At 52.2% G+C, this 24,977-nt stretch overlaps 1 protein-coding gene across 1 annotated transcript; it reads left to right on the top strand.

The window, feature by feature from the left end:
- Window positions 1-220: 220 nt before the first annotated feature.
- Window positions 221-24,977, top strand: DENND2C (DENN domain containing 2C). The gene is given in 20 exon segments (XM_066203963.1): window positions 221-317; window positions 6,578-6,625; window positions 6,627-7,501; window positions 8,996-9,144; window positions 9,677-9,789; window positions 10,141-10,308; window positions 12,947-13,043; window positions 13,715-13,759; window positions 15,365-15,546; window positions 17,537-17,646; window positions 18,120-18,189; window positions 18,518-18,595; window positions 19,335-19,475; window positions 20,113-20,261; window positions 20,643-20,820; window positions 21,147-21,188; window positions 22,119-22,224; window positions 22,969-23,208; window positions 24,020-24,106; window positions 24,671-24,977. Coding segments are annotated over 20 exon segments (2,979 nt in total). The 5' UTR covers window positions 221-248; the 3' UTR covers window positions 24,703-24,977.

The raw sequence follows: 24,977 nt of genomic DNA, 5'->3' as shown, positions 1-24,977 counted from the left end.
CGCCTTGGGCGGGGTGAGGGTGGGATCTCGAGCTGAGTGACAGCCACAGCAACCAATGGACGGCGGCTCCGTGAGCGCCGGGAGCGTCCTGCGGGAGCGGGCCGAGGCCGCGGAGAGACGGGACGGGGCGCGGCGGGGGCGGGGCGTCCTTCCGAGTGACGGCCGCTTCAACCAACGGAAAGTGGCTCGGGGCGCTCCGGGGCGGGGAGAAGGCGGGATCACCGCTTGAGTGATGGCTACAGCAGCCAATGGGAAGTGGTTCCGTGCGCGCCCGGAGCGTCCTGCGGGAGCGGGGCCGGGAGCGGGCCGAGGCCGCGGTGAGACGGGACGGGGGGCGGCGGGACCGGGCGGGGGCGACGCCGGGAGGGCAAGCGGGTAGTCCGGGCGGTTTGGGGCTTCCCGCAGTCGCGGCTCGGGGTTGCGGGCCCCGAGGGGTGCCCGTGTCCCGGCCGCGGGCAGGCGGGCAGCGGCCGGTGCAGCATCTCCCCCTTGTCTGACGGGCCGGGGGAAGCAGGTGTCTGCTCCAGCTGCCCGGGAGGAGACCCAGCTCCCAGGGGAGCCGGGGTTGGGGTTGGGTGCGTCTCCCGCACTCACTGCAGGGAGGCTGCCGGGCGGACCCAGCCGGGCTGTCCGGTGATGGACACACCGGAGGGCCTCGCTGCCCTCGGGGGACGCTTCTCCCGGAGAGGGCGATGGAGCTGCCCGGGCCTGCTGCAGTGTCTCCCCGCGGGGGTATCCAAAAGCCGTCCTGCTGGAGGTGCCCCAGTCTGGGCAGAGCAGAACCTCCAGAGGTTCTCTCCCACCCCTACCGCTCTGTGATTCTATAGAGAGTTTTAGGCACTGCTGGGCTGTGGTGGTTTAGGTCTCGCTGGGTATTTGTAATTTGTTGCGCTGAGGTGCGTGGGGCGCAGTGGTTACAGAGCTCCTCGGGCACGCTGGACCAGCCTGCCCTTGCCTTCCCCAGCTGGCTGCACAAACACGCACACCTCTGTTCAGTGACCGTGGCTGGACATGGGCTGCCTGGGAGGGTACCTGGCTGTGACAGAGCCCGGGCACTGGTGGAACAATTCCTCCTGGCAGCTGGGACTAGCATCAGCGAGTGATGGAAGGAAAGTAGAAGAGAAGTCGCAGGAAATCCAGCCCCTGGAAATGTGTATTTGAGCGCTGGTGCCTGGAGGATCTGACCTTGAGTCCTAGTGCTGTCCGTTGCTGCTTGGCAAAATTTTTATCTGTCTTCCAGTGGTCATAATATAATATGGATATGACTCAGTGGGTAGCTCTGGAACACATTATCTGAGTGGTGTCTGGGAAGTTTTCTGCACCCTTTGAACCTCCTGGGGCAGCTGCCTCGGTGCTGCTGAGACATTCCCAAAGGAATGAATGGTTGATTGTGGCCTCACACGGCCTGTCTGGGGTGGCCCATGTAAATCCACACAGGCTTTGTGACTTTTCTTAGGAATCTCACCTCTGATGGTGGCACCAAGGAACTGCTCCAGGATAAGTCGTGTTTGATTTTTAACTCCGTGCCCAGCTTGTGTCTCGGTGTGCAGCTGCAGCATTCCTGGGGCTGGCAGCCAGCCCGGGGTGTAGGGGCTGAGTCAACTGCTGTTTGTCAGTATTGCTACCCTGGGCATTCAGATACTGTGAGTCAGGTTAAAAACCCACGACTTTAAAAATAGGACGTTGTGGGTTCTGTCCATGTGCCCTCTGGTGTAGCAGCCTTCAGGGCTTACATGTTGGAAGTGCTCTGGTTTGGGGGGTTTTTTTTACATCTTGAGGAAAAAACATGCTTTCAAGAAGTTGAATTTCATCACTTTAGAAAAAGACAGTCGGTAGAAAAGTCTTAGAACCCATGGCAGAGGCCAGACTTAACCTCCTTTTGCTGTGTAATTGGGATTAGCAGCACATTTTCTGTGTCCAGGGACTGCGGCCATGGATCTAATGAGGCAGAACTGCTCCTCAGCAGGACATGCAGCAGCATGGAAGGAGTTAATACCTCGTGGTTAGAGTAGCTTTGTATCGAGATGGAAATGACTAAGCACGCTGCATTCCTGAAGAGTTACTTATTTTGATATAAAATCTGCTTGTTTGGTACTGCCCATGTCTTTGAGGCATCAGCATGGCAGAATTGTTCAGAGGAGCTTCAGGGTTGTTCTGGAGAGGAACTGAATGGGAGCAGCTGAGAGCTCTGGAAAGGGTCCTTTCCCTCCAGGAATGAGCTGCCAGCTTCCCTAAGCTGCAGAAGACCACAGGTTACCTTTTATTTGGCTACTAACACAGGAGGCTTGGCGACAAGGACTCTGGGGTGGGTTAGGACTGCACAGCTTTCACAAAAGGACTGAGGTTGCCTCAGAGCTGCACGGGCTGGTCCAGGCAGTGCTCCCAGGAGGAGGACAAGGTAAGGTGCTGTGTCAGAGCCTCTCTTCTCTCTGTGCCTCTGCTGCAGGGTGCTCGGGCTGCTGGGGGGGCCTGAGCTCAGCACTAGACAGGGATTTATCCTAGAGCAGCACTGGCAGCTTTCTCTCCTTGGGAATGTGGTTTCAGGAAACGGGATTGTCTCGAGGCTTTGCATGGAAAATGTGTAGTGTTGTCTCTGGCTTTCAGGGCTGGAAAAAGAGTCAGGGCTACCTGTCATGTGCTGTGAACGTGCCTTATTCTTCTGCTTTGGGAGCTTCCAAACAGCGTGGATGGGAGAAGCAGTCTTTTGGCAGAAACGGCGATGTTTTGTCTAGAAATTATGTTATTTTCCTCCAAACTGCCGCTACCAGTGAAATAATTTAGTATTCTTAACTACACCAATCTCCTCCAAGTCCTGGTGCAGTAAGGATGATAAATTTGGCTTCTCTGGAAATGCTGGGAAGCACACTGGGGCCGCTGAAAGCGTTTGGAAGGGGAGGTCAGGATGGGAGCAGTCACAAGTCTGGTTATTCTGTGACGGGAATGATTTGTGTGGTGCTTGATACAAGTGCTGGCTGCCTGACCCAGGTGGTCTCTGCCAGCTCTGTGTCCCTGAACTGTGTTTTAGCCTGTCCTGGACTGCATTTAAGGGTTACTTAACTTGGATCACACCACCCCGGTGTGCTCTTTCTTCACCAAAGATCAGTCCCTACCCTTGCCTGGGCTCACGTGATGAGCTGAGATTAAATGCCTGGTTCTTGATAGCAAGCCTGGGCAGGTGAAAAGCTGCATTCCTCTCCTCCTTGGATGGATATTTTGGAAGAGACAGTCCAGGGACAGGGAGCAGCACTGAGCAGGGAGAGCTTTCTGCTTGTGCTTGGCTGTCTGTGGATCCCATTCCTGCATGTCCAAGGCCAGGTTGGACAGGGCTTGGAGCAGCATGGGACGGTGGAAGGTGTCCCTGTCCATGGCAGGGGGTGGAAGGAGATGAGTTTTAAGGTCCCTTCCAATCCAACCCAACGCATTCTGGAATTCTGGAATTCCATGTGCTGGCCAAGGCTGAGCTTCTCCTCCACGTTTCTCAGCTCCTGGTTGTGCAGGGAGCTGGTTTCTCAGCTCATGGGAGCAGGGAGCTGGGCAGTGGGAGAGGGCAGGAGTGTTAGGCCTTGACTTTGGCCACGGCTTGAGATGAGGAAGCAGAAATGGATCTGGCTGGCTGAGGAAGCTGCAGCACAGGCAGTTTTTGCTGCAGCCTTCCCAACATGAGCCATGGCAGGAAGGATGTGGGGCGGGCTGGCAGCCAGCAGAGCCGGGGCACAGCAAGGATGGACCCACCTGGAAAGCTGTGCAGGGCTACTCAGCCTCCCCTGTGCAGTCATTTGTCCTCATGGATGGGGCTGGATGTCAGGAAAAGGCTCTTCCCCCAGAGGGTGCTGGGGCACTGAACAGGCTCCCCAGGGAATGTGCATGGCCCCAAGGCTGCCAGAGCTCCAGGAGTGTCCTGTGCAGGGCCAGGAGTTGGACCAGATGGTCCTTGTGGGTCCCTTCCAAGCATATTCCCTGATTGTCTGTGGATGTTTCAGCAGGCTGCTCCCAGAGGAGCTCGCAGCTGGAGTATTTGGAGGAGAAAGCAGCCAGTGCTGTTGGGAGTCAAAGCAGCTGTGGGCATGAGTGCATGTGCTGCGTGAGTGCATGTGCTGCGTGAGTGCATGTGCTGCACTTGTTCAGTGCTGTGAGTAAACCCTTGCTCCGCCCTGCAGGGTCCCTTGGGCTCCTGTCCCTGTGCCAGTCCTGCCACAGCAGTGCTGTGTTTGAGGGGCTGGCAGGCGCTGGAGGATGCTGGTGTGGAGCTGGGCTGCTGAGGAGGCTGTTGGAGCCCTGTCCTCCCCTGGCTGTCCCCAGCAGTGGCTGTCCCCTGTCCCCAGCCGGGTCCTGGGGCGCTGGTGCTGCAGCGGAGGGAAAGCTGCTTTCCTGTCTGCTAATCAGGGCTCTGCAGACATGGATGGAGGAAGGATGGCTCTGCTCTGGCTCAGGATGTTTTGGCAGCAATGCCTATTTATAGGAGAGGGCAGGGGCCCTCGCTGGTGCGGGAAGAGGGTCTCCAGTGGCTACGGGGGACACTGAGGACAGGCTGGAGTGCTGATGAGGGACAGAGGGCTGATGATGGAGCAAATATCCCCGGCTCGGGGCTTACCCAGATTGTCCAAGTTTATCCCGTGCACTGCTGAGTGGGAGAGTTCCCAGCAGCTGTCTGGGACAATGGGCTGAGCAATTCCAGCCTGCAGGAACCCACTGTGGAGACAGGGAGCTGCTTCCCACAGCAACAGTGCTGCTTTGGCAGAGGGGGAGAGTGGAGCAGAGCCAAGGCTTGTGCCATGTGTGCCCAAACCATCCCAGAAGTGCCCGGGAGCCCTGGGATGTCCTTGACCAGTGAGCTTTCTCACTAGTGCTATCAAGTAGATCTCCAAGGCCAGTGCTTTGCTTTTAATTGCTCTGCAGAGTCCTCTGCCAAGCAGATCACATCAGCAGCTCCAGGGATATAGCCCCGAGCCCTGGAGTTTGAGGTGTGGTACCAGCAGTGGGCAAGGTGTGGGTCTGCTGCGCTGGGGGCTCTCCACACCCAGCCTGGAGAGTGGGACATGAGCCCTTGCCAGGCAGGTTTCAGCTCCTCTGTGTCCCAGCTTGGTTTGCTGCCCATCCCCGGCTCTGCCCGCTCTGCCAGGCTCTGGTGACTCAGTGCTGGCCGGGCGTGGTGGCACTGACTGGGGAGGAGGACACGTGCCCAGGGTGGCGGTGGCAGCTGCAGCCTGAGCACAGGCTTGGTGTGACTCTGGCCCCTGGTCCCACCTGGAGCAGGTCTGGCTGCTTTCTGCAGGGATCCTCTGCCTTTGTGCATGTGTGGGTTTCTGCTGTTTCCCTGCCTTTTGCAGGGAGACTTCTTGGTGCCAGGGGAATGTTCCCAGAGCCCCTGGCCTCAGCTGAGCACTTGTCTCCTGCTGCAAACAGAGGTTGTTAAATACAGCTGGAGGGTTGGAATTTCTGAAATGGGATCATTGCCCAGAGAAGGGGAGGAACGGGGATTGTTATAGCCTGTGAGCTGCTGCAGGATGAGTTTTCACCTGTGCTGGCATATCTGGGTATATTGGGGATGCCTTATGAGCTACAGGTAGAGCCAAAGGGCTCCAAGGCTGAGGATTCCATACATGAAATGTCTGTACTGAGCCCATGCTGGACCTGCAGGTGCTGGGTCTGTACAGCCACCCCAGTTCTCCCTGGTGATTTCACCTGCATTCCCTGCTGGATTATCGGGAGGATGTGTGCTCTATCCTCTGGATTATGTGTGTGGGAAGTCTCAAAGAGCACAGCTCCTGTTTGTGCAGACTCTGCTTGGGTAGGAGAAGCCAGAGTGTTTCTTTAGCATTCCTTCTCTGCTGATTTAAACGTGGGGTGATTTTTCACTTGAAGATGAGAACTCACCTGTTTCTTCTGCCTTTTGAAACTGCCCTGGCTGCAAGCCACAGGCTGGGCACCACTGCCCTCCAGTCTCTTGGATGGCAAATTTAGGTCAGGTGTTGACAAACAGAACACCAGGCAGGTTTTCACTTGTGTTGTGGAGCAAGAGAGCACTTCTGGGAGGAGGATGCCCTGCCAGAGTCAGGCTCTTCCCCAGCCACCACAGCTCTCCCCATCCTGTGTGAAGCAGCAGCTCCTCTCTGGAGAAGCAGATGTGGTTCCTTTTCTCACCAGCTGCCCTGGTGCCTCGTGTCCTGCTCTGTCTGTGCTGAGTGAGGAGCTCAGGTGCCACAGGGATTTGTCTCTGCTGCCTGAGCATCAGGAGGAGCTGCACTCCTGCAGAAAGGCTGGCTGAGATCCACACTGCTGTGTTCCTCTGCCATTAAATAATTTCCTTGAGTCTGGATGCTTGGGATCCCTCGGGATGTGTCGTGCCTGCTGCATTTGTTTCTGAAGCTGGTGAAGCCTCAGGTCCCTTTTGCTCGCCCTCCCAGATGTGTGCGCAAACAGCTCCTGTGGGCAGTGACTCTGGAGGCCTGTCCTGAGCACGTGATGGATGTGATTTGGGGAGGAATGTTCTGCAGCAGTTGCCAGGGAGCAGTTGCTGGGAGTTTGGGTGGGGAGCATGGCAGGGGTGCAGCTGATGGCTCTTGTTCTTTGCCCGCAGGTCGGAGCAGCCAGGCCGGACTCCGTGGCACCGCTGGGCGCTTTGGAGCTGTGGTGCCGGCTTTGATGTGTGCAGGACACGGGAGGACGTGGCCAGGGCTGGACATGGGCTGTGTGTGAGCACTCTGGCCCCTGCCATGCACCCCACGGGGGCTGGGGACAGCAGCTTCTCCCGCACGACCGTGCAGACGCTGTCCCGCAGCCACTGCCGCAACATCAAGCAGAAGATCTCCCAGTGGGAGGGCAGGACACGGGGCTGCCCCGGCAAGGAGAGGCAGCAGCCAAAGGACTTTGGAGTAAAGTATGACCCCAGCTGCAATGCACTACCCAAAGTGAGGGCAGGATGTACAGAGAACGGCAGAAAGGCTGGGTCCAAAGATCCAAAGAGCCTGGGCTTGGATTTCAGGGAAGATGCACGGAGCTGCTGGCAGACTGGGGACTGTGGTGGCCCAGCTTCCCGAGCCAAGCAAAAAGGAGAGGAGCAAACAGGCTTCCAGGCCCCGGGGCTGGCACTGCCCCCAGGGAACTTCTATACCTCACAAGCCCCGTGGAGGAGAGCAGATCCCCTCCTGCCTGGCAGAGCCCCTCCTGCTGCCTTGGACCCCCAGAGGACGCGAGGCAGCTCTGGCTCCACGGAAAGAGAACTGCAAACCAAAGGAGTGGACACTCTCTGCAGGGCAGAGAGGAGCTTGGGAAACATTTACTCTGAGGTTGAGGGGCAAGAGGAGGAGGCAGCTCCTGACCCACCCCCCAAACCCCGCAGGACTTTCCGGTACCTGGCAGAGAAGGGTGCTGGTGGCCGTAGAGATGCCGGTGCCACCAGGGGAGCTCCCTTGCAAAAGCAGTGTGGAAGGGACTTGGTGTCATCCTCCAACAGCCCTGAGAAGAAAATAGCCAGCAGGAGGATCAGAGGGAGAGCCCAGAGGTACGTAATTCATCTCTCGTGTCTGAAACATTTCCTTAAATCACTTTCTAGATGGGTTTAAGCAGCTTGCTTGGCATGATGTCCTTGTGGTGGTGCTGCTAGTGACGATGCCTCTTTTCATGGGGAAAGGATGTTCTTGCGTGCAAGCATCCTGCTTTTGCTGCTGGTAATCTTGCAGAAAAGGCTCCAGGTTCCAAACACAAGTCAGCCCACACCTTAGAACAGAGCACAGTGACAATATGCTGGCCCCAGGGAGAGACCTGCCTGCTCCCTGCCTGCTGCTTGCCCTCAGCTGCAGTTTGTGGATGGCAGAGTAGTTTTCTCTTGGGGCACTGTGGCTGCTGAGTGTTTGGCTTTCCTGGGAGAGGAGGATTCTCTCACTGCTTAAGGCTGGAGGCTGTGGGTTCTGCTGTTGCAGTAGGTTGGGCTGGTTCTCCCTCTTTCCCATACCCTTCTGAGGTGTCTTGATGCAAATCCTGCACACAGGTGAGCTGCCTGTGCTAGACTGGTGTGCACAGTACCAGCAGAGATGTGGCTTGAGGTTCTGAAACCTTCCACTGTGGCAAAGTGTACAGCAACAACCCAAATTTGATGATGATGATGATGACAGGCTAAATCCCTGCCAGCTCCTCTGTGACCTCAGTGCTCTCATTTCAAAATAGTGGCTTAGTGGATGGAAATGCCAACCCCCAAATGCGTGAACTCCCTGAACATGAGTAGGAGAGGCCAGTAGGAAACAGTGCCCTGGTTCTGAGCTGCTAAAGTCTGCAAAACATGGTTTGAGTTCTTGCCTCTGACAGGATGGGTTTGGCCATGCCTGCTTGGAGTGTGCTTGGCCATGGAGCCTCCAGCTCCCTTTCTTACTTAACAAATCCCCCAGAGTAAGTGAGCAGGACTCGGTGGGCTGGCTTTGACTGGGGTATTTTTCTTCTTGGCATCTTGCGTGGTGCTGTGTTTTGGGGTTGTGATGAAAATATTGGTAACACAGCAGTGTGTGGCTGAGCTCACACACAGCTGGGAGGGGACAGCTGACCCCAGGGCTGTTCCAGACCCTGTGGTGTTCTGCTCAGCCGTAAAAACTGGGGAAGGAGCAGGAAGGGGGGAACATCTGGAGTTTGTGTTCCCAAGTCACCATTATCCATGATGGAGCCCCTGGGCAAGGCCGAACACCTGCCTGCCGAGGGAAATGGGGAATGAATCCCTCGGTTTGCTTTCCTTGCTTGTGCAGCTTTTGCTTTACCTTCCAAACTGTCTTTATCTCGAGCCATGCACGTGTTTTCTCCCTTTTACCCTCTGACTGCCTCCCCCATCCCACGGGGCAGGAGTGAGGGGCTGAGCTGCTGCCTGGGCTTCGACCTCAACCCTTGGCAATGCGAGTCCAGAGTGGAGCATCCGTGTGCTGCATGGTCCCAAGAGGGGCCACGCTTGTGTGTGGACTGCAGACAGCAGCTCAAGCAGGTGCCTTTAGAAGAAGTCACCCTGGTTTTCCTCTAGGAAATCCTTTGAGTTTGAGGACATCCAGGGCTTCCGCAAGCGGCCGGCAGCCAGCGGCTCCCACAGACCTCGGGAAGAGACAAACGGCACTGCAGGACCCAGGCTGGTCTACACTCAGTCTGAAGACAACATCTACGAGGACATTATCTGTATGTGCCTGTGCTTTTGGGGGCCCCCTTGCTATGTTCAAGGGTGGCAGTTGTGCTGGGGAGGGAGGAGTGAAGGTTGAGGCCCTTTCCAGCTCTGGGACTTTTAAGGTCATCCCCATCTGGGGTTCTCTGTTGGTGTTGGTGACATCTGCACATTAACAGCCTGATTTCAGATGTCATGGGAGGTCACTGGAGTTGGCCCGTGCTAAACTGATTTCTTTATTAGCTCTTGGAATGCTTTGCTTGAGTGTTGCACAGAGATCAGCGTGAGCGCTGCCAAAATGAGCTGCTTTGCAATAGAGCTGCTTGCTCTGCAGGGGAAAAAGTGTTTTGTTCTGCTGAGTCCATGTGCAGTCTGCCAAGTTGATGGCAGTGGGTTAGAAGGATGTGGGAATCTCATCCAGCTTTAAACAGGTCTCTCAGACCCTGTTAAAGCTTGGCAGACAACTACACACTCCCCCCAGTTATATCCCTGGCAAAAATTACAGGGCTTCATCTCCTTTCATAAACCCCCATCCAATACTTTTTCCAGGTCCTACAAAAGAAAACCCTTATGAAGATATCAGAGCCCTGCCCTTGCCCCTGTGGAAGGTCCCATCTGTCTGGAAGCTGCCCCCTCCCCGGAGCATCAGCAGGGCTCCCAAGGTAGGCTGGGGGGATTCAAGGGTCAGGTGTTTGCAGAATCATTCTCACAAGGGGCCCTCGTTTGTGCTCACCCCCAGCCTCACATTCCACGTTGCAAGCTTTATTGTTTTATTGCTTGTTATTAATGTAAATAATATATGATGTAAATAATGAACAACCATGGCAGCTGATTAAGCTGCTAAGGAGCAGAAGAACAGGAACAAGAGAGATCTGGTGAGATGCTTGAGTGGGGAGGTGGGATGGAGAGCTTGGCAGAGCAGATTTACCAGCTGTAATCTGACTCCTCTGCCTGTGACCTCGCACCAAAGCTCCATCTCCCACTTAACTTTCTCTTCTGCTTCTGTTTTCCAGCCTCCCCCCAAACCTCCCTTCCTCAGCCGTAAGTCTCTGGAGCTGAAGCCCTCCCAGACAATTTTCCAAGGGAAGGTGGGGAAGGAGACCTCCCTGCCTGTCACCCTGTCTGAGTGGAAGCTGTTCCGAGCAGTGGAGGCTGCCAGCAGGAGAAAGAACCTGCCCTGGGTGAGATTCAAGTGTGAAACTTCACTTCTTGCCTGGCATTTCAAGCTCTTGCTGCTTTGTAAGTGGCCATAGAGCTGTGGTCCAGGCAGGTGATTGCTGCTTGGCACTGCTGCTCCAGCCATTCCCTCTCCAAGTGGCAGGGCTGGTGCTTGGGGATCTGAGTGCCAGTTCTAGCTGGGACAGTGGTGTTTTTGTTGGCCAAGAATGGGCAGACAAAGTGCTCAGTGTTGACCTGGAGGTCAGGGCTGTGTGTGAACACGAGCCCTTCCTCGTGCTTTGTCCCCTAAGCCTTGTTCCCAGGGTTTCCATGGAGTGTCGTGGTGCTGGGTTTGTGCTTTTGGAGAGCTCCAGGGGCAGCTCTGTAACGCTGTGTGGATGTGTCCCCTGCTCCCAGTGACTTCCCAGACTGATCCTGGTGTTCCACTGCAGGCCCTGAGCTGTGGGATACTTGTGGGGCCCTTGGTTACTTGGAATGTTGGCCTGGAGTTGTGGGCTGGCATCAGGAGCAGCTGTTCCACAGTTTAAAGGTGCAGAGGAACTCTCAGGGATAAGAGCATTTCACAAAGCCTTCCTACAGCTGTCCCTTGTGGCCTCCCCCTCCTGCCTGGCTGCAAAGACAATTATGCTGCTGAGGCCAGAGGGGTGAGGAAGGCTTTTTTCCTATCCACCTTCACACAGGGGACTCTTCTGACTCTCCTTTGGTGCCTTGGGAAGGTTTCTAGATCCTCATGTTGGTTACCAGCTCACATCCCTCAGTGGTAAAAGGCACCACGTGCTGTATTAGGGCAGCTGCAGCTGCCACTGTGGTGACCCTTGGTGCATGGGACTCAAATTCCAGTTGTGGTAGTGGCGAGGGCTCATTTTTGCTGTGGTAAAATCATTTCACTTCAGCAGATCTTCATTTCATCTGAAAATCACGTGTATTTGCCCAGATTGCACAAGACTGTGAGGTAGAGTTGGACAGCTGCAAAGGACTTTTCAAACCTTTAAAGTGCTTTGGAGTATCAAGTAACTTCTGTCTGTGTTTTTAAACAAACCCTAGGTCTGGAAAATCAGGAAGGAGATGGCAAGATTATATAAATGCTGTGATGGAGAGTATCTCTCATTTGGAGAGGGAAAATAAAATGTTCTCCAAAAGGAAACCTATTCCAAAAATCTGGTAACAATTTACATGCAGGAAGAGCACTTTACTCCCTTTGCTCAGGAGGAATTGAGCCAAGGTTGCTTGAGAGGTTGAGAAAAGGGCTGGGGTCTAAAAAGACAAAACCTTTTGCCTAAGAAACACACGGCTGCCTTAAACACACCCAGGGTGGTGACTCAGCTGCACAAAAATCAGGACAGAAATGAAGATCTCCTAGGTAAGGCTGGATAAAAAGGGAAAGAAGGCAGATTTGGCAGGAGAAGCACTGCGCTCTGCAGTGGGCTGTTTGTTCCCTGCAGCCTCCTCCTGCTGGGCCGGCTGGCTGAGACAGAAAATGGGGAGAACTCGATTAGAAAAGGAGAGCCTAAGCCTGGCTTGCTGATCTGGGGATAAAATGCTTGAGCTGAACAAACAGGTTCCCTTTAGTATATTTCTTTTTATGCTGTATTTGTGATGACAAATGGCTGGGCCCCACCCTCCTGTGTTCAGTTTATTGAATTCTTGAGGCAGGAATGAACTTGACCTGCTCCCTGCATTTAGGGTAGATCCCTCTTCACATGAAGTGAAAGCCGCCTTTGATGTGGGGAGTCAGGAGCCCCTGGGGCACTGGCAGGTGAGGGGAAGGCACAGAGCAGGGACACAGAAAGTATCAGGACTTTGACTTTAAGGCTGTTGTGACCAGTGAAAGGAAGATTACCAACACAGTGTGTCAAAATGCTGACCCTTCTTTCATGTCTGTGCTTAGTCTGCACTGGGCTGTGCTTTTCCCCTGCTTTTTTCTTCCAGTGGACCAGGTGTGTGGTCCTGCAGCACAGACCCACTGCTCTGTCTTCGTTTGTGCTAAATCACAGAATGGTTTGGGTGGAAAGGCCCTTAAATTCCACCTCATTCCACCCCCTGCCATGGAACACCTTCCACTAGGGCAGGTTACTCTGAGTACATCATCCTTTCATTCCAGCAAACACCTGGGACAGGGCCTGTGCTTGGAGCAGCCTCGCTTGTGTTTTAGGAGACTTGAGCTGACACCCAACTACAGCAGCAAACCCAAAAACCAACCCAAACCCCAACCCCCAAGTTACAGTGAGAGAGCTCTGCTTTTTCTGGGCTTGGAAGGAGTTGGGAGGCTGGGGAGCATGTTCTGAGTCCTCTGTGCTGGAGGGTTTGTGAGATGTTCTTGCAAGTGCCTTTGCATAGAAAGTGGAGATCTGATGCCAGACAGTTTGTCACTTCTATTTGGGAAGGCAAGTGTGACAATTTCCAGAATGCTTGTACAGTCTGGTGTCAGCTTTGAGCTGTGCTGACAGGGATCCCTGTCTTGCAGCAGAAATCTGTGCTCATTCTTTATCCAGTGAGCTGGGCTAGGAGGACTCCAGCCTCTGAGCCAGGGTTCCTGCAGGATCTGGGCAGCTTTCGCCAAGTCCTGGATGGTGGCTGTGGGGTTGCCTGGACCCTTCTCTGAATTCCCACATTAACCTCTGCTTCTGCTTTGGATTTCAGCTGGTACTGAAAATACAGGAGATCTTTGATTCCAAGCGTGGAAAGAAGAAGGTGAAGCTGCTCAGTCCTGCCGGGAAAGAAGCAGCTCCAGTGAAAGGTATTGGGGTCTCCAGCACCACTGTCTGTGCTCTGAACACCTGGGGTGGCACAATTCCTCTGCCCCCTGGCCTGGCACCATCACCTCATGCTGACGCCACAGTGCAAACCACAGACTCGTGGCTGGAATTGAGCTTTCAGCCCAAGGAGCACTTGCCTAACCCAAATTTAACACTGTCACAAGGGGAGGATTCTGAGCCTGGAGAGCTGGGCTGCTGCTTAAAAGTGCTTTTTCAAAAAAGCAGATTAAGGCAAAAAATCCTCAGAAAACCACTTGGCATGAGGACTACCACTGACTACTGCACTCATTGTCTGTGTGCCTTGTTCTGATTGAAATACACCATTGATAGTGTATTTATAGTTACTCTGTTCAGCAGCTCTGTTAAGTTTTATAGCAGCCTCAACCAAGCAGCTGGTTTGTGTTCTTTGCCCGTGTTCAGCTGACCTGCAGGTCATTCACTGACAGCACTGGCTCGATATCAGCTCTGCTTTCTGAAATTTGCTGTTGTAACACACTCTGCAGCTGCCCTTGGCTGATGCTTTGGGCAGGATAGGTGGGCAGCCCCGAGGGATGCTGATCTGATGAGTCTCAGGTTCTGTCTCTTTCCCAACCCTGGGTGTTGCCCATCTTCCTTCTGCGTGGCTAATAAGTGAAAACTATGTTTGTTTCAGGTGAAACCAGCGGGAATGAAAGCGATACGGAAAATCAGCCCAAAAGTGAGTGAATCACAGGGGCTGGTCCTGTCCCCACAGCACTGCACCCTTGGCTCATCCCTGGTGGGGTGAGCACGCTGACGTGTGGGGATCTGCTGAGACAGGGACTGGGAGCTCTCAGAGGCCACATGGCCAAGCCTGGGAGCTGTTACTGTGACAAGCCAACCTCTGTGTTCTGCTCTTTCCCCTGAGCCCTTGAGGTTTAATGCCATTCATCTGCCAGTCACCAGAAGCAGTTTCATTTTTAGGTTGGTCGTGTGGCTTGTGGGAGGTTGTTCCTGATCACCTTTGCTGCCCCTGCTTGAGGTTATTTCACTCCTGATTCCTTCCCTTGGTTCTGTTTTATGTAATTCTGTGAGATGCCCTTTCCTCTGGGGAGAATTCAGCTGGATATTTGTCTTGTTCCAGTGTCTTGAGTTTGATCATAGACCCAAACTCCAGACATGAAACACCTTTTAAAACAGGTTTTAGCTTCCATGTGAGCACAGATTAAACAGAAGGATCTGTCACAGGGTGCCCAGAGAAGCTGTGGCTGCCCCTGAATCCCTGGAAGTGTCCAAGACCAGGTTGGACAGGGCTTGGAGCACCCTGAGATAGTGGAAGGTGTCCCTGCTATGGCAGGGGCTGGCACTGGATGAGCTTTAAGGTCCCTTCTAACCCAAACTATTCAAGGATTCTATGAACTATTTTAGGTGTTTCATTTACTTGGAGGGAATCATTCAAAAGGCTTTACCTTGGAATGGAAAGTGAAGTTCCCTTTCTTTATGTTAAGGAGAGTGGTGGAGAGTGAAGAATCTCAGCAGAAATACAGTGATTGAGTCACTGCCTGATGGAAGAGTTGTTTGAGGGTGTCCAGAATGTGTCACAGTGCCTGGGCCACAGGAATTCCTGACATCAGAGGGCTGTGCCTGTGCTTGTGAGCCTGTGCTGCCTGTCAGGACAGCCCAGCCTGGGGGTGTCCTGGCCAGGGAGCTGCCTCTGCTGAGTGCCTCCCTGAGTGCTGGCAGCTCCTGAGCTGGTGCAGCTGGGCTTCACTCCCTGGTGCCCCATTGTGTCACTCTGAGATGTGTAAGAACATCAGGACAGCAGGAGAAATTTCAGTATCTGGCAGGGTCGATTTGCAGAGCTGCTGCCAGGCCAGTGCTCCCTGTCTGAATCACAGAATCCTGGAATTGTTAAGGTTGGGAAAGACCTCTGAGGTCATCAAGTTCAATCATCAACCCAGCACCACCACCATGCTCACCACTCAACCACATCCTCAAGTGCCACATCCACACATTTTTAAAACACCTCCAGGGATGGTGACTCCACTCCCTGTTCCAGTGAAGAAATTGTCTCTAATATCCAATGTAAACCTCCTCCAGTGGAATCTGAGGTTATTTCCTCTCCTCCTGTCCCTTGTTCCCTGGGGGAGGAGCAGCTCTGTGCATGAGGAGCTGGCATAGGCTCCCCATATCCCATGGAGAGCATTTGGATGTGGGGCAAATCCACCCATCCCTTTTCCCCCCCTGATGGCAATGCTGAGTCCCCTCCTGTGCCCTGTAGGTGTGTGGCAGTGCCAGCCACAGGGATTTATTGGGGTTTATTGGGATTTATTCCTCTCCCTAGGTCACCACGGGTGCCTGAGGCACTCGACCTCCAAGAGGAACCCTCACTACCAGACCTTAGAGAGGGATCTCATCGAGCTCCAGGAGCAGCGGCTGTTTGAGCTCTTCGTGGTGGTGTCCCTGCACAAGAAGGCATCTGAGGTCACCTACACACCACACATCATCCAGCAGTTCCCCAGCAAGGTAGGAGCTGTGTGTAAATCTGCCCAGGGAACTGCTCAGCCCTGTTTCCCCTCCTAAACTACACTGGTCAGGATCTGGGCTTGGAACGTGAAGCCCCTTGCTCTGTTACACATCTGATGGGTGGTGCCAGGAGGTTGTTGAATATGTGTCTTGATCACGAGTTTGTTGTCTTTTTTGAACTAGGAAGGCTCTTACTTAATTCAAATTTCATGAAGCCAGGGGGTGTTTGATACCAGCTGAAGGAAAGGACGGAGTGCAGAGCTGTCCCAAACCTGACAGGAACCTCATCCTGGCCGTCTGTCCTTTATGAACAAGGAGTGAAGCACTGATGGTGCACAGGAATCCCAGGGCTTTAATGCTTATTTATACTGTTTTGAGAAAGAATAATAATAAAATGGCCAAGCTGTTTGTACAAGCCCCCAAAACCAGGAGAGCTGTGGAAGTTGAAGTGCTCTGGCTAAACCAAGCCCTTTGAAATAAGCTGTTCAGCCCAAATGGGTGACAAAACCAGAGTGTGACTGAATTATAGCGCAGTGTCCTAAGTTGGGAAGCCGAGATGGAGCCTTGGTGTTTCTGTGGTACCAGATTGTGATGAATATTCAGTTGTCACTGTCTGGGCTCATACCTGCTGCCTTCCACTGAAAACAGAACAGAGCCAGGAATTCTGGCTGTGCCATCAGGAGGAAGCCAGGGATTATTGAGCAATCTGCACGTCATCCACATGGAGGAGATGTCAGATCCACTCAGAGAGGTTGTGTGGGACCCCAGCAGGTCCCACAGTGTCCCAGTTCGTGCTGCCTAAAGGATGTATGTGCCAATAGCTCCAGTGTCATAAGTGTGTAAATGCCTTGGGTTCACAAGATGAATAAGGAACTACAGGCAGAAGGAGTGCACAGTGTTCATTTAGTGGGTAAAATTGAACCCACCCAAATAATACCTGCTAAAAGTGCAAACTTTAGGGTGTTGGGAGGAAGAAAGGAGTGCAGCAGATTTGGCTTTTCCCTGGCACAGCCTCTCAGTCTGTCCATTGCCTTTGGGAAGGGCACTGCAGGGTTCCCCTCCTGCTCTTTACTGACTTCTATAAAGGCATTGACACAAAAAAATTATTCTCTCAGTATTTATTTATCCTCTGCTCAAATGGAAGTGTTTTGGTGAGTGACTCTAGATGGCACATTGTGTCAGATTGGGTGTCTCCCTTCTAATATTAGCTCCGCTTCCAAGTAATCTGCTGTCACCCTCTGCTTTGGGCTGTGAGCCCAAGGACATCTAAGCTTTTGTACAACTGTTACTCTGTGAAAATGCTGTTCTGTTTTCCTAACACTTTGTGCTGTCACAGCTTGGGACACTGGAATAGCCTGGATGTGTTGAGTGCCTAAAATCAGCTTGATGCAATAAACTTTCCACTTCTTGGGGGCATTTCCTACTTAAATGTGTAAAATTTCCTTACATTTCTTGCAGAGCCTCTTGTCTGAACACTTTTCTTTTTTGCCCTTTCTGGGCAGTTTTGAGCATGGAACATGTCCTGGAGTCCTTGAGGGATTTGATTTGAACCTACATGTGCTGTGGGTGGAACATGTGATTCAGGGACAGTTTTTGCCCTTCAGTTATGAGTGATCTGCACATCAAAAGCTGAACACATTCATGTTCCTATTAGTGTTTTCAAATCTCTCAGGGGTAGAACCAAGGCAGGCTGACCCAGCCATCATTTGGGGGCTCATTTCTACGTTTATTTTCCAATAAACTTAGCCATGCTTGTAGATCCTTACTCCGTCCTTACCAAGCTGGCTCATTTTTCAAAGGTCCAGTCAGCAGGAAAAAGGCAAGAGGGAACTGGGAATCTGCTAATAGTCAGAAGATGCTCTCCTGTACCTGTGCATTAGCTGTGTGATGGATCAGCCTTTGGAAGTGTCAGGAAGATGCCTTCTGTATTTTAAATGCTGCAGCTGTGCACCAACTTCAGTGACTTCAAATGCATCTGTTACCCCTCCAGCCTGAACATCCCTTCAGACCATCAAAGGATACTGAAGAGAGGCTAAAGGTCATTCCCAAATTCTGCTTTCCAGATCCCAAAGACTGGTTCCCTTCATCAGACCTTAAAAGGTAAAGACTTGGTTTTGAATACTTGTGACTGAGACAGGCAATGCTGAAAGCTTTGGAGTGTGCCAGAGGGGCTGCAGCCAGAGCAGGGGGAAAGGGGAAAGGATCCAGGAAATCCCTGTGTTAGGAGGGGAGATGAGGGATGGAGCTGGGCTGGAAGGCTGCTGCTGCCTTTCCTGTAAGGAGGAATTTGTCCAAGGCCAGCTCCTGCGGCTGGAAGTGCTTCTGCTGCTCCTTGGCTTAATGGGGAAGCAGCTGGGAAGGAGGAGAGAGAGAAAAGCTCAGTGAGAGCAGCTGGGAAGGGGGAGAGATGGAAAAGCTCATGGGGTGCAAGTTTTTATCCTGAACACATCCCAAAATCCTTGCAGTCATACCTTGGCCCTTGTCAGCATGACCAGAAGGAGTTTGTGTGTTTTGTCAGTCTCTCCCCTGAGCTGTGTGGTGAATTTAACCCCGACTCTGCTTTGGTTCCCCAGTGAAACCTTTTCCTTCGTGCTGACGGGGGAGGACGGCAGCCGGTGGTTCGGGTACTGCAGGAAGCTCCTGGTGAGCATCTCTGGGAGGGCTGGGGCTACAGAGAGCACTGTCTGGGCACTGCCAAGACTGCTTTCCCACCGGGGTTACCCATCCTGTGCTGCTGTGGTGGTGCCAACCCTTGGGATGCAGAGGGAAGGGTCACGATGGTGCCCAGAAATAGCGAAACGGGCTCTGGGCATGAGGCAGCTCCTGGAACTGGGTGTTCCTTGAGAACCTTCGTAGTCATAAGTGTAGGGGAGGCTGCAGCAGAAGGAATTCTGCAGATCAGCTGCAGTGTGGGTGCTGGGTTGTTCCTTGCCCCCCTGTTCTCAGCAGAGCTGTTGCTGTTGCCTTTCAGCCAGAAGGGAAAGGGAAGCGCCTGCCCGAGGTGTACTGCATCGTGAGCCGCCTGGGCTGCTTCAACCTCTTCTCCAAGGTGAGCTGGCACAGCCTGTTCCCTGAGCCCTGACAGCCTGCAGGCTCCACAGAGTAACTGGATGCTTCTGCCAGGCTTAGTGATTGCAGCTCATCCCAGGAGAGTGCTGCTTCCTCCCTGTCTTTGCTTTGAGCAGGAAATTAAATCCTGGTGCTGAGCCTTGTCAGCCAATACACAAATCCTTCAGGAATTACTGCCAGGAATGGCCTTCTAATACCTGGTGTTACTGAGGGTGCCCCTTCATCCTCTTCCTCTGTGACTTGGAAATGGAAAATCAGTTTGGGACGGGGTTGGATCTCCCCTGGTTTTTTGTAGCAGCGTGAGGAGGGGAGATAAAGAGGTGAAGACTGGGGAAAGCTGCTGCAGATAAAGGGCAGCTATTGCAGAGGAGTACAGGGACAAGCCTTGATGAAAGATGGTTTTGATTGTTGGAGTACAGAGTTTCAGGGAGGTTTCTTGGCAAGGGGGGTGGGGTGTTGCTGCTCTTAATTCCTCTAAATATTGAGTATTTGATTACTACATACAAGACATTTCCTTCCAGTAGCAGGAGACTGGAGAGTTGTGCTCACAGGAAGCTGTTCCTGTTTGATTGTTCAGACGTTTGAGATGAATTTCACCCAAGCGAGGTGGGAGAGGGCTGTAGGTCTGTGCTGGAGCCTTCTCCAGGGAAATGCTGTGATGGATTCTCCCCTCTGGTCAGCAGCAGCAGTGCCCCAAGGCCCCGTGTGTCTCCCTGCAGATCCTGGATGAGGTGGAGAAGAGGCGGGAGATGTCCCCAGCCCTGGTGCATCCCTTCATGCGCAGCGTGATGGAGGCGCCGTTCCCCGCCCCGGGACGCACCATCACCGTCAGGAGCTTCCTGCCAGGAGCAGGAGATGAGGTAACGGGGGTCAGGGGGAGCTGCCTCCTCTCTGGGGGTTCTCTGGGGCACAGAGGTTCTTTGCAAGCTGCACACTGGTGCCTGGAAATCATGAGCGTGAAGAAAATGTCCTGAAGTTGGAAGGGAGGCTGTTCCAGAAACCTGTTTGGTGTGGAATCATCTGCCCTGGAAGTGATTCCCTGCTTCTTAATGAAGAGCTTCTGGAGCACTCTCCTGTGCTGCCCCATGCCAGCTGTATGGATCTTGGGATTCTGTGTAGAATCATGGATTCAGAGAATATCCTGAGCTGGAAGGGACCCACAAAGATCATTGAGTTCAATTCCTGTCCCTGCACAGGCACCCCAAAATCCCACCCTGGGCATCGCTGAGAGCACTGTCCAAACTCTCCTGGAGCTCTGGCAGCCTCGGGGCCGTGCCCATTCCCTGGGCAGCCTGGGCAGTGCCCAGCACCCTCTGGGGGAAGAACCTTTCCCTGATCTCCACCCTAAACTCCCCTGGCACAGCTCCAGCCCTTCCCTGGGTCCTGTCCCTCTCCTGCCCCTCAGGAGGAGCTGCAGCCTGCAGTGAGCTCTGACCATAGCTGCAGGCTGAAGGTCTCTGCTCTGGGCTGTCCCCAGCTGTCCCTGTGTCCCCTCAGGTGATGGAGCTGTGCCGCCCCTCGGACTCGCGGCTGGAGCACGTTGACTTTGAGTGCCTCCTCCAGTGCCTGAGTGTCTCCCACACCATCCGGGTCTTTGCCTCTCTCCTGCTGGAAAGGAGGGTCATCTTTGTGGCTGACAACTTAAGGTAAGTCTGAGTAGCTCTTTCTGAGGGAGGCTGTCACTGGATATTGTTGTTTCTTCTGCTTTTGGACCTGTCCCATGTCCAAGCTTGTCGAGTTTTGCCGGTAGTTCCGTTTGAAAACCTTCTGCACTCTCCACGCAGCATGTGCATGCCTAGAATTTGGAGTATGCTGTTTACACAAGAGGAGATAAGGGAATGTTTTCTTTTTGCCTCTTTAGCCTGGGTTGATGGTGGTTTTAGCTCCCCATAACTGAGTTCAAAAGTGGCTGCATGGAGCCTCTGCTGATGCACAGACTGTACACGAGTGGCACCTGCCCTGAGCCTTTCCAGCCTGTCCTGAGGGAGACTCTGACCACCCTCCCTGTGCTTCTCCCACCTCTCCAGCACTCTGTCTAAATGTGGGCACGCTGCAGTGGCAACACTTTACCCCTTCACCTGGCAGCACACCTACATCCCTGTCCTGCCAGCTTCCATGATTGACATCGTGTGCTCTCCGACCCCATTCCTCATTGGCATCCTCTCCTGCTCCCTGCCACAGCTCCAGGACCTGCCCATAGAAGAGGTGAGGATATGTGAGACACAGGCAATGTCAGCGGGATCAGGTTGACCTCTGGAATAATCTCTGGGTTCTGTCTGAGTATAAACTCTCAAACTTCTCTGAGCCACTTGGTGAATTTGCCAGATGAATGTCAGAATGTTCCAGTGTTTTCAAAAGTAAATAATACTCCCTGTTCTCAGGGACAGGGTGCATTATGCAAAACTTGTGTTTTGTGTGTGACAGCCCTATTTAAAAAACATCCCACATTTAAAAAACAAATTAAAAACCTGTTTTTTTCTATACAGCAACATACCTGGTTATGAGTCAGTGTGTTTTCTATGTCTCCCCAGGTTCTGATTGTTGATCTTTGTGCTGACAAGTTCTTGCAAGAGGTGAGTGAAATAACAGTACCAGTAACTCACGGGTTTGTGCCAGGAGAAGACATCGATGACAGAAAATAATAAAAAGAAATCAGGAGAAGCTGGTGTTCATATGGAGACCTCAGTGGCTGAAGAAATGCCTTGTAATCCTTTTGAACTGACAGAGAAGGGAACAGGCTTACAAATCCTTGTTGCAAGGTTGAGGTTGTGTGAGGTGGAGAGCTCTGCAAAGCCAAAGATGCTGCTTGTGTGAGCTGAGTTTAAAAACTGTTCCTTGGTTTCTTATGGGAAGGAGATCCCAAAGATTCTCTGCTGCTGTCTGTCTGTCTCTCCCTGTTCTGTACAGCACTTTCTTCTCTCTCATCCAGCTGGGGGTTATTTCTTAGTTTGGGTTGTTTTTCCCAGGAGTGACATTCTAGGGAACAAATGATCACAGTTCACTTGGGGTTCTCTGCTCAACTTCCCCAAAAGTGCTTCTGCATCCCCAGACAAGTAGCTATAAAAATACTGGGCATTTAATTAGTAGTTCAAGATATTTTCTTCTCCTTTTCCTTGCCTCACTGTTCTATTTTGCATTGCAGCCTGCAGCTGGAGAAAGGTATTAAAGGATTGGGGGATTTTTTAAACCATATTATTGAGACCTGTTGTACTTTCTCAAACAGACTTTTCTTGTGTTTGTGTGTTTTACTGGTGAAATAAGCCTGAGTCTGTGTGGTGGCCAGTTGTGTGTGTGACTCTAATAAAATGTACTTGGGGCATGCTGAGCAAATGTGTTTAATTTCTTTGGCTGCAAGATAAATATATTGTCTCCCTTAAGAAAAATCACAGAGTAACTGCCCTCTAACTGCTTCAGGCATGTTATGAATATTTCTAATCTACCTCCTGGTTCTCCTGCTGATGGGAATAACACAAAAGTCCTTCCTTGGCCGTTTCTGTCTGTAGGTATCAGATGAGGACGAGATCCTGCCACATAAACTCCAGGCTGCACTTGTACAAATCCTGGAAGAACGGAGTGAAATCCTGTCACATGGGCAGAGTGACACACAAGGTACTTTCTGTGGAAAAGTTTCTATGGAAAAGTGTTTTCCCGTTAGCAGATCTCTACCATGGAGTTGATAAAAACGAGCAAATTGAAATAAATGCTAAGAAGCAACATTTTAGCTGTTTCCCTGTGATCTTGTGAATGTGTGAGAAGTTTGGTGTGCTGACAGTTCCTCTTTTCACAACTAGTGTGTGCAGAACTGTAGTTTCCTTTGGGTCAACAGCATCAGTTCCTGTGCTTTGAATTTTATTCTATTTTTCTAAGTGGCAGAGACAATGTTTTTCTCAGAGAATGTAGCAAATTTCTGTATTTTGGAGGGCAATCTGGGTAATCATTTTCAAAGTTGAACTGCTTTATACATGATTCATCACATAAGGAAGAGAAACTTTAAAAGCTTTGAGTGACTTGAAGAATGGCACCAGCTAATTATATAATTCCATAAAAACAAAGTTTGTTTTCCAGAGAGTTTGTCTTCTGTAGTTTAATTAAACTAAGCGTATTGTGAGCTGACAGCTCATTACCCACCGGATATTTGACCGGGAAAATGAAATTATGGATGTTTTAAATTCTGGAAAAGCTTTAGAACCCAACCTTTCCCAGCTGCAACAGGAAGTTGACCTTGGGAAATTGAATATTTGAGCTGAGACTTCTTTGACATCAGTCACCCAGAATCTCCTAGTCTGAGATACAAAAAGTGACCGAGCCCTCTAAAAAAGCCACTCACCAAAGTGACAAACGTCCTCCCCACAGGTGACACGACCCTGAACTCCCTGGTCTCGGAGGCTTTTGTGCAGTTCTTCGTGGAGATCGTGGGGCACTACTCCCTGCACATGAGCGTGACAGAGAAGGGGGAGCGCGTCTTCCAGCGGGAGCCCTTCCGCAAATCCCACGGCTCGCGCACCGTGCGCCACTTCCTGCACTGCTTCATGGAGACACAGATGTTTGCAGGCTTCATCCAGGACCGGGAGCTCAGCAAGAACCTGGTCAAAGGTAGCTGTGGCATCTTGTTTCTTGTTCTGGCATTACCTTCTTGGTTCAAGTCTGCTTCACAGGCTCCCTTGCCAAGTGTGATGCCACCTGCCTCTGCTGTTGGAATTCTGTCACACGGAACAGCCACGTGCCCTTCTAATTACTCAAAAGAATCCAGTTTATAAAGCAAAGATGTAGGAATGCACCCCCACACCTTTCCATATAGGGAAAGGCTTAAGTTTCACCTCTTGCCATGCTAATAAGTTAAAAGAGCCAGAAACTTCGATGCTCTTCTCCCTGTAATTGGGCAGGTGCCAAGCAGAGATACTGGTTGCACACCTGGACCTGTACCTCAGAACCTGTTGCCAATTTCATTGGGCAAGGTGCCAAAAAGCCCCCCTGGACTATTAGGCACTTAAAAGACTGCACAGAACTTCCTGGGGCTTTTTTGGACTGCCTTAGCCAGTGCAAGAGTTCTCTCTGCACTGTGTTCGGCTTTTATTTCTTTTGTGTGATACTGTTATCATTGTCATTATTAAAACCTTTTCTTTTATAAAGCATGTCCGGAGAAGTTTGTCTTGCTATTATTTTAAGCCATTTCTCTGCGAGGGCTGGGCCCTCAGAGGTGACAGACCTTCATGGGGTTTATCACATCTGACCCCACGTAAGATTCCATCACAAAGAATTTCTGCATCTCTCTCTCCTTGATCCTGCAGCTTGCACACACTACATGCAGGATTTCCTTTTGTGGCCTTGTTAATCCTGATGCCACATGCTAGAAGATGGAGTAACTCATTTGGTGAGTGATTTTTAATTTTTCTTTTCTCTTTAGGCCTTTTTGAGGTCCGTGCCTTGGAGCATTTGGAGCGCATTCCTGAGACGGAGCGAACTGGAATGAACAAAATCCTTCGCAGTCTTGGTAAAGGAACACCCCTTGCTTTTGTTCCTTGTTAAATTTTTTTTAATTAATTGTAGCTATTGAATAATTAATTTGTTACAAAGAAGAGGAAGGCTCCTTCTTTGCCTTCTGCACCTGTGCTCCCTTGTTTACATTTACTGCTTCAGAGAACACTGAACACTGTGTGAGATTTTTCTTTTCTTTTCAAGCTTTTGTGTCTTTAGATAAAGTTTGTGGGAGTTGCTGCTCTGAGCACTTGTTCCTTAACTTTGGTCCTGGCTGAGGACATGCCCAGGGCACAAAAGTTGTGTCTGCTGGCAGAGGTGGCCATGGGTGGCTTTCCACCTTAAGTTCCTTAGCTTAATGAGTGTCTCCAGCTCATCCCACAATGATTTGGGTGGGAAGGGACCAGTTCTGCCCTGGGCAAGGACACCTTCCGTTATCCCGGGGTGCTCCAAACCCCAACGTCCAACCTGGCCTTGGACACTTCCAGGGATCCAGGGGTAGCCACAGCTGCTCTGGGCACCCTGTGCCAGGGCCTCCCCTCCCTCGCCTAAAGCTCCTAATGCTGTTTTTTCTCCGCAGGCAGTAAAATGAAATTCCTCCAGAAGAAGTGACCGGGCGCTGCTGCGGGACGGCGGCGGGAGGGGGGGGAAGCACCGGGGCCGGACTGAGCTGTGCCCCGGGAGAGCCGGGCCGGGCCGGGGGCTCCGCGTGTGCTGCGGTACCAACCAGCGCGGGGATCGATAACAGCTCCTGGACCGATAACAGCCCGTGGATCAATAACCAGTTCCGTGGATCGATGACAGCTCATGGATCAATTACAGCTCATGGATCCATAGCCAGCTCCATGGATAATTACAGCTCATCGAGCCAACCCTTCACGTGTCTC

Source organism: Chamaea fasciata, unplaced genomic scaffold (genome assembly GCF_029207755.1).
Source record: "Chamaea fasciata isolate MVZ Bird 193981 ecotype frontalis unplaced genomic scaffold, bChaFas1.0.hap1 SCAF_25, whole genome shotgun sequence".
Lineage (NCBI taxonomy): Eukaryota > Metazoa > Chordata > Aves > Passeriformes > Sylviidae > Chamaea > Chamaea fasciata.
This window is presented reverse-complemented; position numbering and strand designations above follow the sequence as displayed.